The 14,362-nt window shown below is 42.5% G+C and overlaps 1 protein-coding gene across 5 annotated transcripts in view; it reads left to right on the top strand.

The window, feature by feature from the left end:
* LOC126248068 (zinc finger CCCH-type with G patch domain-containing protein) overlaps positions 1-14,362 on the top strand; it is a 162,880-nt gene that overhangs the window by 53,081 nt on the left and 95,437 nt on the right. For all 5 annotated transcript variants that reach the window (XM_049948710.1, XM_049948711.1, XM_049948709.1 and 2 more), the window contains one exon: positions 4,894-5,028. In XM_049948710.1, the coding sequence (XP_049804667.1) occupies positions 4,894-5,028 (135 nt within the window). The remainder of the gene's footprint in view (positions 1-4,893; positions 5,029-14,362) is intronic.

Consider the following 14,362-nt stretch of genomic DNA (forward strand, 5'->3'; position numbering starts at 1 on the left):
TTTCATGCCATTAAGGTGAATGTGAAGGCGGATTGCTGGTTATCTGCTACCATACAGGATGAAGAGGCAAGGATACTAGTGAATACAGGTGCAAACGTATCAATAGTAAGTAATGAATGTATTGGAGAAAAGAAATATGACCCTCCAAGGTATAGATTGAGTGGAGTAGGAGGAGGTACAGTGAAGTCATTAGGATGTACATCATTGATTTTCTATATTCACGGTGTACAATTTCAAGAAGATGTAGAAGTGGTAACAAAAGTAACTGACGGGTACGACGCGATCCTAGGACTGGATTTCCTGAATAAACATCACGCTAAAATCGACCTCAGACAGCAAACTGTAGAACTTAGCGGAATAGTGTTTGTAACAACTATAACGGCTTCTGATACCAAATGTAACAGTTGTGTTACTAAATGTGACACTTCTGTCACTAAATGTAACTGGGTTTTCTCTTTTGATGCTGTCAATTGTCAGGATGAGCATTCTAAAGCATTCTGTCAGGGTGAAAATATTAAATGATTTAACTTTTCTCTCTTAACAACATGTGGGCAGGGTGGGTTCTTCCTTGGCTCGGGTGTGAGGTCGAATGAAACATCATTTTTACATAAGATAACTTTTATTGAAGATTTGTACAACTGTATCTTACGGGATGTTCTGGTTCGGAGAGCGGCAGCTGTGTCGTTTGTGAAGTCTTCTGCTGCGGCGGCGGCGGCGGTGCGGCGTCTGATTACGCGTAGCGGTGTGTATCTCGTGTCGCCGTCTCGCCCAGTTGACTGGAGACGCGCAGGGCGAGCTGGCCCGTTTAATTATTGCGAGCGAAATCGTGCATCGGATGATACCTTGGGTGTCGCGTCCCAGTGTTTCTCTTCTCTAAGCGGCCGCGTGTGTTGTGCGTCGGCCAGCGGAGCGGCGCGGCGGGGGAAGGCCAGTGTGGCGGACTCGAACCACGGACTCCCGCTTGCCAGTCTTGCCAGTGGTCTTAAGTACCACTCAACAGGTGCGCAGCGTTGGCCAGTAGCTGCTGCACCGTGTTGAGCAGTATAGATATTTGCTGCATCTGAAACCGAAACATCTGTATTAGCTATGTGGCATCTAACGCTTGTGGCTGTAGCGTCTGAGCAGAGGGTGGGACAGGTGGCGTGGTCATGTTGGAAGACACAAATGCAGCAAACAGACAAAAATATGTACAAAGAAATTTTCTGCCATGTCCACCTGAAAACACAAATTAGCAAAAATGACAAGAAACTGTTAAAGCAGTAAGCGCCCCTGCAAAGTAGGACAAGAGAGAAATAAGGCACCTACAAAAAACTTTCCACAGCCATCGGCACGGAGTTTGTTTGGAAGTCCTCGTCGCCAAAATGTTGTGTCCTCGACGCCAAATGTGGTGTCTGGCCCACTCGTCTCGTATAGGGTATGTAAAGGATGCTGCATTCTCAGAATGCTATACAACAATGCAATCAAATAACGTTAAAAGTTTTATTTCAGTAAAGCAGATTTGACAATACTTAACTTGAATGTACTACATGTTGTCGCAAACGGTGGGTGACAGGCAATATAATTCAGAGTCCTTGGGTATATGAAATGTTTGACACACAGTTTGTGGATCACTAATAACTGTTCTCTTAGCACTCTCTGCTAGGCCGTGCTAATACTCTGTGAATCTGCCTACTAATGTCCAGCCGAGGCTGGCAGGAGCGGCGCTTATATTCGCTTCTTGCAGAGGTCGCTCCTGTTGTGGCGCGGTCCTTGTCAGTGGGCTATTGGCTGACGTTGCCTCACTGCCATCTCTGGTTGTGCGTTCTTCCTCTTCGTTCTGGTGCTTGTGGTTATGCCAGAACATTATCCATTGTCGTTACACATTGGTTTAAAGTTGAGCTAAATGTAGCAATTAAAATTCCTTCTTACGACAGTTGAATGTGTGGAAATGGTTTAAAGTGAATCAAATAAATAAAAAATGCATTCTTATGATAAAATTGAAAACTAACTTTCAAAAATTTAGCTTCATTTGGATTTTATATCCAAAGAACACATTTGAATTTTTTTTCGTGTGCCACTTGTATGTTTGAGACTTGTGCAAATTGGTTAAAATTTTGAGAGAAGGTAGACAATTACCTGTAATTAATAGTCATCCTGTTGTTTTGAGCTTTATATGTTGCCACACTATGAGCAATAAGACAATAAAGCAATAAGACAATAAAGCAATAAGACAATAAAAAGACCTATTCTGGATCAGGTGTGACCCAAGTCATAAATATCTAATTTCCAGAATGAGATTTTCACTCTGCAGCGGAGTGCGCGCTGATATGAAACTTCCTGGCAGATTAAAACTGTGTGCCCGACCGAGACTCGAACTCGGGACCTTTGCCTTTCGCGGGCAAGTGCTCTACCATCTGAGCTACCGAAGCACGACTCACGCCCGGTCCTCACAGCTTTACTTCTGCCAGTATCTCGTCTCCTACCTTCCAAACTTTACAGAAGCTCTCCTGCACAGGAGGACTGATTTATTAACTTTTGTAACCATAGTCGCTATGATGACATCTTGATCACTAATCCCTGTCTCAATACTGATGCCATCCATAAGGTCCAGCTTGTTTGTAGCTACTAGGTCTAAGATATTTCCATGTGTACGGGCTGCTGGACTAGCTGCTCAAGACACTTTTCAGAAAATGAGTTCACAAATACTTCACAAGACTATCTGTCTGCAGTGAATCTATATTCTATACTCTCTACTCCATACTCAGTAGGTTAAAGTCACCTCCAACTAGTATTACATGACCTGGATATCTACACGCTACCAGCCATAGCCTTTCTTTGAATGACTTTAGAACTGTCACTGTAGAATTTAATGTAACGAGTCTCCTCCACATCGTAAATGTGGAGCATTACAGACAGTAGCTCATATCTTGGGGTGTTGTCCCCTCTTTCTGGCCTTCCTGTGTATGAAAAGAGTTTGACCTGGGGGTATGATGCACTTGGTTACTTTACATATTTTATTGTTTGGGATCAGTGATGAGTGGGATTTGGGGGAGGGGGGGGATAAAACATTTAGGGCATATTAATGCATTAATAAAAAGTAGTGGAAATCATAAACATGTAAACAACATACTTAATCTTAGTTAATTAGATAAAACTAATATCGCAACAATATTAAGTTTCGCCAGTCATGACAACACAGTAAACATGATCTGTTTGTTTCTGTAATATTGCAGCATCATTGGTAAAATTTTGCATTACCCACCACTGACCCTAACAGTGTGAAGATAAAACTAATATCGCAACAATATTAAGTTGCGCCAGTCATGACAACACAGTAAACATGATCTGTTTGTTTCTGTAATATTGCAGCATCATTGGTAAAATTTTGCATTACCCACCACTGACCCTAACAGTGTGAAATCAGTAGCTATGCTCAATTCTGATGAAGAAATCAGGTGCGTCAATCGTGAAATTTTGCAGCAGTTAAATAAATGATTACTCTATGCAGTGATCATCTCGGCAACTGTCTGAAGTTGTGAAATTAGGGAAGATATGAGCCAGATTGGTCTACCAGGCTTTTCCTGGATATGATTACATTCTTCCACTGTTGTGGCACTTCATTGGATCCCAGAGTAATTTGGTACGAGACAAGAGTATGAGGAATATTCTATTTCAGATTATGTTTCTGAACCTCTGTGTCCATGGAGTGATTCAAGATATTTAGAATACCAATGAATATATTCAGTCATAAAATTGATGCTTTCGTACTGTTGCACATCAGAGCAATGCATAGCCAAAATGATGATGAAACTTACTCAATGCCCAGATTAATTTCTGGAGGCTGCAGTGTAATACAATATGCCATCACATTGCTCAGTAGTAGATTTCTGTGGCCTAAAAAGAGCCTGTATCAGAATAATTTGTTATTGGGGAGGAACGACTAGTTGCAAATAATAATTAATTAACCAATAACTCAGTTGTATTGTCCTCTTTCCAACCAGTAACTCATATGGAAGGTATTTAGTTACAAAAATATGGTAGTTTCTCAAAATGCAGAGACTTCTGTTTAACATTACCATGTTTTAGTTGAAGAACTTTTATTGTGCAGTGAGGTTGTCTGTCTTCTGTTGACAGTTTGGTGTATGTTTTAAAATTTTGTATTTTATCAGAGTTTGTCCAAACAAGTGGGTGCCAAGAAAGATTTCATTTAATCTGTGTTCCTACTGATGCACTGTGTCTTTTCCCTTAAGAGTAGCTGTGATCAGCTAGAAACAAGTATCTATTGTAATGTTTCTCTTTATTATGCTTCCTCCTTTCTATATTTTGACTAAAGTTCAGCCTTGATCACACCATTTATGTTTCAATGATATAGGTAACCGGTTTCGGTTATTTTTACATAACCATCATCAGACCCATGGCTCCCTTAGGATGGCAGGCGGAGCTCTCCTCAGCTGCTACGAAGTCAACTTCGTAGCAGCTGAGGAGAGCTCCGCCTACCATCCTAAGGGAGCCATGTGTCTGATGATGGTTATATAAAAATAACCAAAACCGGTTACGTCTATCATTGAAACATAAATAGTGTGATCAAGACTGAACTTTAGTCAAAATATAATAATCTATTGATCACTGTGTTCCAAAAATGTGTACCAAAATTCCTCCTTTCTCTTTCTTCTTGTGTGGGCGTAATAAAACAAATATATTAATTGTATTTTTCCTGTAACTTGTACTATATTCCAGTTTTTATGTATAAATATATTAACTTACCATTTGTTCAGTCTTTCTTAGCCTTTTTGAATTGGTTTTGTTTCATTTTAACCTGACACAAAGATTTCCTTTTTGTTTTTCTTTCTATGTATTTCTCGTACCAATTTCCACATCTGTATGCTCTTTACTATTGAATGTATACGTTTACAGGAAGATTTCCGGTCTCTTGAGGGCCTGAAATGTCAGGCACCATATAATCATGCATGGGGCAGCTGTAGTTACCATAATGCGATTATATCTGGAGTTGAAAGTATGGAGGACACTAATTCAATAGATGCAATTCAGGTGAGATACTAATTTATTTATTGGAAATCATGTTGTGTACAGTAGCTAAATTTCATATAACAATGTTACTTTGCTTAACATGACTACTTGTGTTATTATCCTTGACAAAAGTTTATTTTGTTATAAAGTGATCAGATTCACCTGCAAAATTTAAAAGTGGGCTCGTAAATGAGAGGCAACACTTACTACTGAAATCAGGCTTTTCATTCGGACACAGCACAAAGCACAGAAGAAGCGGAAACAGAGAGCATTGCTATTTATACATAACTTTAAAGTCTATAGATCCAACAAACATTATGTTAATATGAAGGCCCCAAAAATTATACTGTCAGGAGCTGGGAATGTGATGTCACTAGTCAGTGGCCACACAGTGTGATGCACAATTTGCTGCATTGCACCATATCCTGAGGAAACAATAAACTGCTGTTTCAAAGTTGACAGCAGTATCCTGACTCTGGATCTGGTCAAAGACACTTCAGATGATGGTACTGTACCGTCTACCCATTGTCTTACCCTGAGGTATTCAAATACATTCACTAGCAGTGAAGCTTCATAGTTGTCAAGCACTTGTTCGCATGTTTTGCTTGGTAGTCTTCAATCGTGATCTGTGCCTCAGAACTGTAATATATTAGCACTGTATCTCTGCACTTTCATCTTTTTGGTGTAGGATCATAGTTCTAGGATAGTCCTAGGTTTTGCGTGTGAAGTACAACACTTGGCACAAGATTCATACTGGGCCAAAGTAGTTCTTTAGTAATTTTTCTCATAGCCTGACATTCCCCACAGACTTAAAAATCTCTACCAAATCACAAGCACATTATGTTAGTGGAGGGTAGTTGCTGTAATGAAGCTCCTGGTCCTTATTTGGGACATACAAAGTTTATGTACGGGCCAGTTGTCTTCCAGCTTCATTTAGTGTGATGAGCTGTTTATGTAATCGTTCCAAGTATTGTCAACCTGAAATAAAAATGGATGTCAATTGTTTTCCTTCAGCTTTGTCACCAAGAGGCAGAAAGAACAGCATGAGACCTGTAGTACCTTGTTTTAATGTGTTTTATGAATGTCTCAACATGTGGTATCATGGTATCATATTCTAGTCTCTCTGTTCAGTGTTAATATTGCGACGAGCTGAGATGCATGTAGTTGTGGTGTGGGGGTTAGCATCCCTGGCTGGCGTGTTGTGGGTCACCAGTTCAAACCTAACCATTAGAAATTATTTGTTACTTATTATCTATTATTTCTGGAAGATTCTTGAAATATGTTATGTTTGTAATGTTTGTGTATTCTGGAATATTAGACACTTGTACAATTAGTGTCATTCTCCGTCCAGGATGTCAGTCCTGATCTGATTGAATGATGGTATTGGTAATAAACATGCTTACTGTACTAAATTTTGAACTTCATTGACGACTCTGCCTTCAAATTTGGACTTGATTGTGATTTGGATGGGACATTATATATGGAAACATAATGATAAAATGTTTCATAAGGTCATTTGTGTATGGGTGATAGGACTTCGTCAGCCTGTGTGCAAAACTGCACTGTGAAATTACCTTTAGCAATAGTCTTTACTGAAAAACTTTACTGCAATCATTACATGTGGGTGTTGAAGTAGGCCTTCCACAAATAACGTCGCAATATCCGGAGTTTCAGCTGGTAACAACATAACAGGCAGCACAATCAAAGCACACTATCGCCCATTGATTTACATTTGTTGCATTTAGAAACCTAACCCAATAGGGTAATTCCAGTTCAGTAGAAAGGTGATACTCTAGGTAGTAATTAAGTCACATACCTCTGCTACAGTTATTTCCCAGAGTAACTTGTATATTACCTGATAGCTGTTAGTCTTGCTGCTGAATTTTGTTTGATCATGTGGGCGGTAGTGTCCAGAGATAAACACTAGTGGTCTGAAGTCTTCTGGCTTCTATCAGTACAGAGCTAGGGAACCAAGATATAAAGGAAAAAAGTTTACATACTTTTATTTTCAGATTCAGAATGTGAAATACTTTACATCGCCATTGACATGAGAATTCCTGCATAATATTAAAATTAATTGATTGAGCACATTCAGCAGTGCAAAACAGATATGCTGGTTTCCGAACTATCAACAACTCTTGAGAGAGTATTCCAAAAATGCTCTGTATCATTCAGGTTTGGGAAGCTAGCTGTCAGCCTCATGTGCTGAGTTATTTTATATGGTATTGAAGATATTCATTTGTAAGGGGAACCCTCCATGGTTCTCTCTCTCTCTCTCTCTCTCTCTCTCTCTCTCTCTCTCTCTCTCTCTCACACACACACACACACACACACACACACACACACACACACACACACACACACCAACCCTGTCTTGCCCAAAATCACCACTTCCATGGATTACTTGATGATATGTTAACAAACCAAATCAAAACAAATCTACTGTTACAAAGACTCATCTATGAAGAGAAGGGCTCTCTATTGATGTATGTGTACATGTCGGCATGCTCACTACTAATAGTCTTTACTTTATTATCAGAGGTGAGCTGTACACAGGTGACTTGTAATACCTCCCATTCTTAAAGCCTCCTGCATACATGACTGCAGCAAAGTCACACTGTTGTAACTCACAACATAAATAACATTGCAGCACATCAGTCAGTTGACAGTTCAAGATTGATACTAATGTTCCAAACGTAGTACACAGTCCAAAAGAACAAGCCACAAGCATAATTCAGCAGAGATGAGTCCATGCACAATACTGTGAGTGAAGACAAAACAGGCCGAGTGACTTATGGTGGCTACATAAATAGATAACCATAGTGAAGCCTGGCACAGGTGGCACTACAGGGGTGCATGTGCAGATGTCCTGCACAGAAGATTTGCAGTGGTGTCTTTCTCTGGTGGCTGAGCCCCTTGATAGCAGAAGTGGAAAAAACACGCAAGTCATAACTGTGGCCGGCCAGTGGTTGCAGTTTGACGGCTTTTGTTGCCCACCACATAAGAGTTGGTGGTACCGTGGGTTACCGGAGTCCTAACGCCGTACAGGGATGAAGGGTAACATTCTGTGGTGTGGACCCACATCCGGCAGGATGCTGAGAGGTGTGCCAGACAAGATCGATGTCCGTACAAGCTTCAGAGGAGCATGCAGGATTAACCAGCTCCCAGTCACCCCACATGGTGAGAGAGTTATGGCTAGAAGGAGCTTATGTGGTGACAGCATCTGGGTCATAGCAACATGGAGGAGGGCACTGCATTTCTCTACATCTGATTCTAAGGGTTGAGAGCACTCCAGATGGAGGTGCTGCTTGGGAAGGTCTGACGGCGGTTCATGCTGTGACTCCACTGACATCTGGTCTGCAGTAGGTGGCCTAGAAAAGGAGAGTGATGAGTGCACGGCTGGGGGCAACATGCTGATTGAAGAGAAGGGGTTAAGAAAGGCTCCATAGCTGGGGCAGGAAAAAAAGGAGATGGGGAAGGAGTTAAATGTCATGTGGTGTCACTGCAAGGAGTGTCTTAGAGCATGATTGACGACGGAGGTAGGTTACCACCCTGCCACAGCTGGTTTTCGTGATGAGTCACCATCCTGTTATCCACATCCAAGGTGAACAAATGGTGGCCCCATTGCTGCTGGATGGCCATCAGGACCAGTTTTTCCTGACACACAAAACTCAGTGCCCATACTCAGGTGTCCATCGTGAAGGGTGGAGATGGTGGAGCGAGTGGCACAGTTGCTGTCAGCAGCAGGAGGTGTAGGAGAATGCATGGGTGGTGACAGTTGAAGAGCTCTGTTGGATTCTTCTCCCCAACTGCTGTAGCTCTGTATGAACTCATAAAAAAAGGTTAAAGCATCATCTGTAGACGATTTGTCAACATATTTCTTATTTCTTCATGTGGGTTTTGAAAGGCAGAAAAGTGTCTTAGCATCCCCATTGGACTGAAGGGTGGAAAGGTGATGGTGTGATGTGTTGAATGCCATTCTGGCAGCAGAAAGTGTCAGAAAACTGCACCCCTATGCCTTTTATCTGACAAAATCATGCGGGGGAGGCTCTCCATGGTGAAAATTCAGGTGAGTACCTTAATAATGGCCTTCAGACTGGTGGAACAGCAGTTAACAATGTAGGGAAATCTGGGATAAGTATCGATGACTATGAACTAGGTGGTGTCCAGAAAGGGGCCAGTCAAATCGTGGTGAATCCTCTCCCAAGCCTGCAAGAGCACAAGCCAGGGCAAGAAAGACTGGGGAGGTGCTTCCCGCTATGCTTCACATTTAGACAGCTCCAGACAAACTGCTGAATTTGCCTGTGAATTTCATTCCAGTAGACAAAGCGTCTGGCTAATATCTCGGTAACTCGGTGCAAGATACATCCCAATGTCCGTGGTGCAGGAGACATTGAATATCTGGTCGAAGGGGTTCACGAAGGACCACCTGTGGAGAGTTTTGGTGTGTTGTTAACAAAACGATGTCATTCACAAGAATGAGCTTATGGTGGAGGTGAAAATAGTGCTTTAGGGGGTTAGTGTTCCAACCAGGGATCCGGTCTGACCATCCCTGCAGAATCTTAACGATGCATGGCACCTGCAATTTGTGAGCTGTTGGTGGGAAAGTGGTCCGTGACTTGTTGGTCCTCATCATTTAATTTGAAACAATTGGTCTTATCTTAATCAAATGCTGGATCAGGGCATTTAGTAGGTGGGACAGGGCATTAGAATTTGCATTCTGAATAGTGTTTTGGAAGTGTATCTCATAGTTATATCTGCTGAGAAAATCAGCCCATCACTAGAGCTGACGGTCTATTGAATTGGACAGGTTAGAGGGCGGGTCAAAGAGTGATGTTAAAGGCTCATGAGCAGTGATTAAATGGAACTTCGTTCCATAGAGAAGAACCTGAAACTGTTTTAATGCAGAAATGATCGCAAGCGCTTCCTTTTCAATCTGGGAACTCTTCTTCTGAGTGGTGTTTAGTGTTTTTGGAACATAAGCTTGACTGTTCAGAGCCATCGGCATTATTGTGTACTAATACAGCACCCCAGCCCCTTACAGACACGTCAGCAGCTTCTGCCGGCTGCCTCCCCGGCTGGAAAGTGGCGATGCAAGACACAGATAGTAAGGCCTATCTGAGGATCTGGAATGCCTGTTCATAGTCTGTTGACCAGGAAAATAAGACACATTTGATCATAAAGCTGTTCAGCAGGTAAGCAATCTCTGTAGCATTGGGAATGGATTTACTATAATAAGGGATTTTTCCAAGGAAAGATTGTAGCTCCTTCAAGTTGGAAGGGTGGAGGAGGACTGTCATCACTTCCACGCACTTCTTTGTAGGCTGAAGTCCCTCCTGAGAGATGATGTGGCTCAGGTATTCCACTGACAGTTGAAAGAATAAGTATTTTTCCAGATTACATTTGAGGCCAATAGCTTGTAGAGTGTGGAACAGTTTCCTGAGGTTCTGTAGATGTTCCTCTGCTGTGGCCACAGTGACAACAATGTTGTTAAAATAATGAATGCATCCCAGAACATCTGTAAACAATTGTTTGCAGGGTCTTCTGCCTTAGGCCAAAAAGGCCTCCTGCCATTTCTATCCTTCAAAGTGGTGTTGCAAGAATTGTTGAAAAATAGCCTCTTTGGACGAGCCTAACAGCTGCTACTGCTGCGCTGGGTCAATTTTAACACAAGTTTACACTAGGTTGAACCACTATTGCCACCACTTATGTTGTAACTTGCAGCATAAATAATAGTGTGGCACATCAGTCAGCTGATATATTTAACAATTCAAGTTTGATACAAGTAGATTTACAGTGGTGCCTCTCTCTGGCAACTGAGCCCGGCAGTAGCAGAGGCAGAAGAAGCAAATGATGATGCGCGGTTATCAGCATCTGTACAAATTCCCAATATTTATCCAGTCCAATCTTGCCACGTTCACATATGGTGATGAAATGATGAGGACAATACAAACACCCAGTCCCCATGCGGAGAAAATCCCCAACCTGGCCGGGAATCGCACCCAGGACCCCGTGATCCAGAGGGAGCACTGCTAGCCACTAGACCATGAGCTGTAAACAGAAGAATCAAATGAGTTATAACTGTGGCCAGCCGGCAGCAGCAGTATCAGTGGCTTTTGATGCCTGCCGATAGGGGTGGTATCTGCATGGGTTACCACACCCACCAACAGTTGTGATGAAGTGTTTCTTCAAATACAGAAGAGTAAATATTGATCATCAGCATTCGATATAGGATTTAGCCATTATTAATTCTAGCCACACTGTATAACAACAAAAGAATGAGTATTAAAGTACTTGGCATCTTTGTGTTTTACCTCCAGTCTCTGGATGGGGGAGAGTGGGGGGCAATGCTAGCCTTGTATGTAGCATTCAGAAAGCTGTTTGTACTCTTGGCTCACACCTAAGGTCAAGGTGTCACAAAACTTGGCTATATAATGGAGATCTGGTAATCCCAGAGTTCCTGAGCAAGGGTCTAGAGACTGATGCTTGTCTTCTATTACTGTAAGCCATTGCCATGTTTTAGCAGTCACTATGCAGCAGGACAGTGGAAGGTACCAGCCTGTATAAAAAATTCTCTACCTCAAGTTGTGTTGTGTGCTACAGCTTGAGGACTATTCCAGTGGAACAGTGACATGGAAAGCCATCGGACTCTTGAAGTACATCACACTCCTAACTATAATGAAGAAGTGGTAAAGTGTGGTTCCATATGTATCTAGATACATATGAGCTTCAAGAGGAGTGAGTAGACAGCGGGGTCAGGAAATGCACAACACAGTACAGGTGGTGAATGGTACTTTAGAAAAAACAGTAGAATTTAGTTTGACATTTGACTCAATGAAAGCTAGATTTAAGTTGAAAGTGTGATCATACATTTCAAACTTTGTGATGTTTTTCAAGGGATAGAAATTTATGGACACTGCTATGGGTTGTGAAGGTCAAAAATACGAAGGGCATTCAGTAAGTAATGCAACACTTTTTTTCTCTCTCAGCCAATTGCAGCTGAAGAAATGTGGAATGTATTGTGAGACAACTTGATATATTTCCGCTTCAGCCCCTATAGTTTCATGAAGTTCGGATAGATCATGGCACTATATGTAGCCTTCAGTGTGGCGTCTGTAATGGAGGTGCATTCTGGGCAGAGATCTGTCATTGAGTTTCTTTTGACAAAAAAACAGTGTGTCGCAGATATTCATAGGCACCCAGCTGTGACTCCAGCAATGTTGGAACGTACAGACACTGTCATTCGAGGTGATTAATGGATCATGATCAAATGTCTCGCTGCTCAGCTGGACATCTCTGTTGGTAGTTCTAAACAGTCATACACCAGTTAGGGTACTTAAAGGTGTGTGTCTGCTGGGTTTCTCTGTGCCTAACAGAAGACCATAAAGGGCAACTAAGGACCATCTGTGGGGAACTGCTTGTGCATTATGAGGCTGATTGTGACAATTTTTTGCCGAACATCATCAAAGGAGATGAAACATGGGTTCATCACATTGAACTGGAAACAAAACGGCAATCTGTGGAGTGTCACCACACCATCTCTCCTCCAAAGAAAAAGTTCAAAGTCACTCCCTCAGCTGGTAAAGTCATGGCGATTGTCTTTTGGGACTCTGAAGGGGTTTAGAAGGGTTTTGGTGTTCTCCCTCATGGTGCAACGATCAACTCTGAAGTGTATTGTGCTACGCTTAGGAAATCAAAGAAGTGACTTCAGAGTGACAGTGTCACAGAAATGCAAATGAACTACTTCTCCATGACAACACAAGGCCTCACATAAGTCTGCACACCCGAGAAGAGCTCATAAAGCTTCATTGGACTGTTCTTCCTTATCCACCCTACAGCCAGGTTCTCACACCTTCCGACTTCAGTCTGTTTGGCCCAATGAAGGAGGCACTCTGTGGAAGCAGTAGGTGAAGGATGGGTAGGTTATTGATGCAACAGGATGTTGTCTCCAATGTTCACCAGTAGAGTGGTACCTCCCACTAAGCTGGCGTAAGGCCGTCGCATTGAGCAAAGATAATGTTGGAAAATAGTATTTTGTAGCCAAAAGAGTGGGGAATAGTACGATTTATTGGAATCCTGAATCCAATCAGTCTGCTCTAAAAAAGATGTGTTGTATTACTTATTGAATACCCTTTGTATGAAGCAAATGCCAAGTCATAGCTCTTGATGAAGGAATGGAATGCTCCACTGTGTAAACTGCACAAGTAAACACCTCGTGTGACACAATGAATGCTTTGTCTTCTTACAAGAGAAAAAAACTTTGGAGATTAAGTTAGGTAATACTGCTGGTGGGAATTACAACGCTGCAAACAGTGCGAACCTGCCGAGCGTGGATAGGGCAGGGATGGCCACATGGGCACAACCGTGACACCACTGCACCAGAATCGTCAACGGCAGCAACACAGTTACTTGACAAGAGGTGAGGCCACCAGGGGTATCCTGCAGAGCACAAGGTGCCGGTTACCGTGCTCACCCAATTGCACCCCCTGCCTATTATCACGAAGGACATTCCTCACTGCTGCCATAAGCGATTCCACAATTTGGGGAACATCAGCTAAAGAAGGGTCTGAGAACTTCAACACCCTACTGTGAACCTCACGATCAGAAGCTAAACTGACAACCACGTGCCAAATTAGTAAGTCTTCGTGAGAGGTAGCACATTTGGGACACTTAAAACACTTGTGCAAGAGGCCCTGCAAACCAGCAATCCAGGCCACATATGACTTCTCAAGGTGCTTGTGGTGCTGGTTAAATTACAACAGCGCTGCCATCACACAGGTTGGATGGTCAAAATACTGTGTAACCAAATGACAAAGCTCATCAAAGGGCAGTTTCTCGGGCTCTGTGGGGGGCTTTAAATTTTGGACAACACTGTATAAACCTGCGCAGCTGGACTACACGGTAGCCTTATCAACTGAATTGACGATATGCCTTACCTGGCAGTGCAGCAGGAACTAGCATAAGTAATTCTCCCACCTTTCCGTTGACTCATTGAAACTGGCAAACGGCATTGGGGGTGGCGCAGAAAACAGAACCTGACCCCACTTCTGCTGTAGCTGTTGCTGCTCATTCTGTCGGTGCAAGTTCCTCCCAGCATAGAAGAATTGCCAGGTTTGTGGTGGCCAAAGGGAACACACTAGGAAAAGGTTAAATAAAATATAGGGGTGCCACATGTGTAAAAACATCCTTCGTCACCACTTTAGTATCTGCACATGTGTGAAAACACCATTTCACTACAAACTTGGTTCAAATGCATCACAGGCTGATGGTGGCTTGATGACAGCTGGGGAACAGAACCTGTGAGAGGGAAACAAACTTGCTGTGCAAGCCAATCTATGGGAAGCAGAGTGTCCAA

Source organism: Schistocerca nitens, chromosome 3 (genome assembly GCF_023898315.1).
Source record: "Schistocerca nitens isolate TAMUIC-IGC-003100 chromosome 3, iqSchNite1.1, whole genome shotgun sequence".
Lineage (NCBI taxonomy): Eukaryota > Metazoa > Arthropoda > Insecta > Orthoptera > Acrididae > Schistocerca > Schistocerca nitens.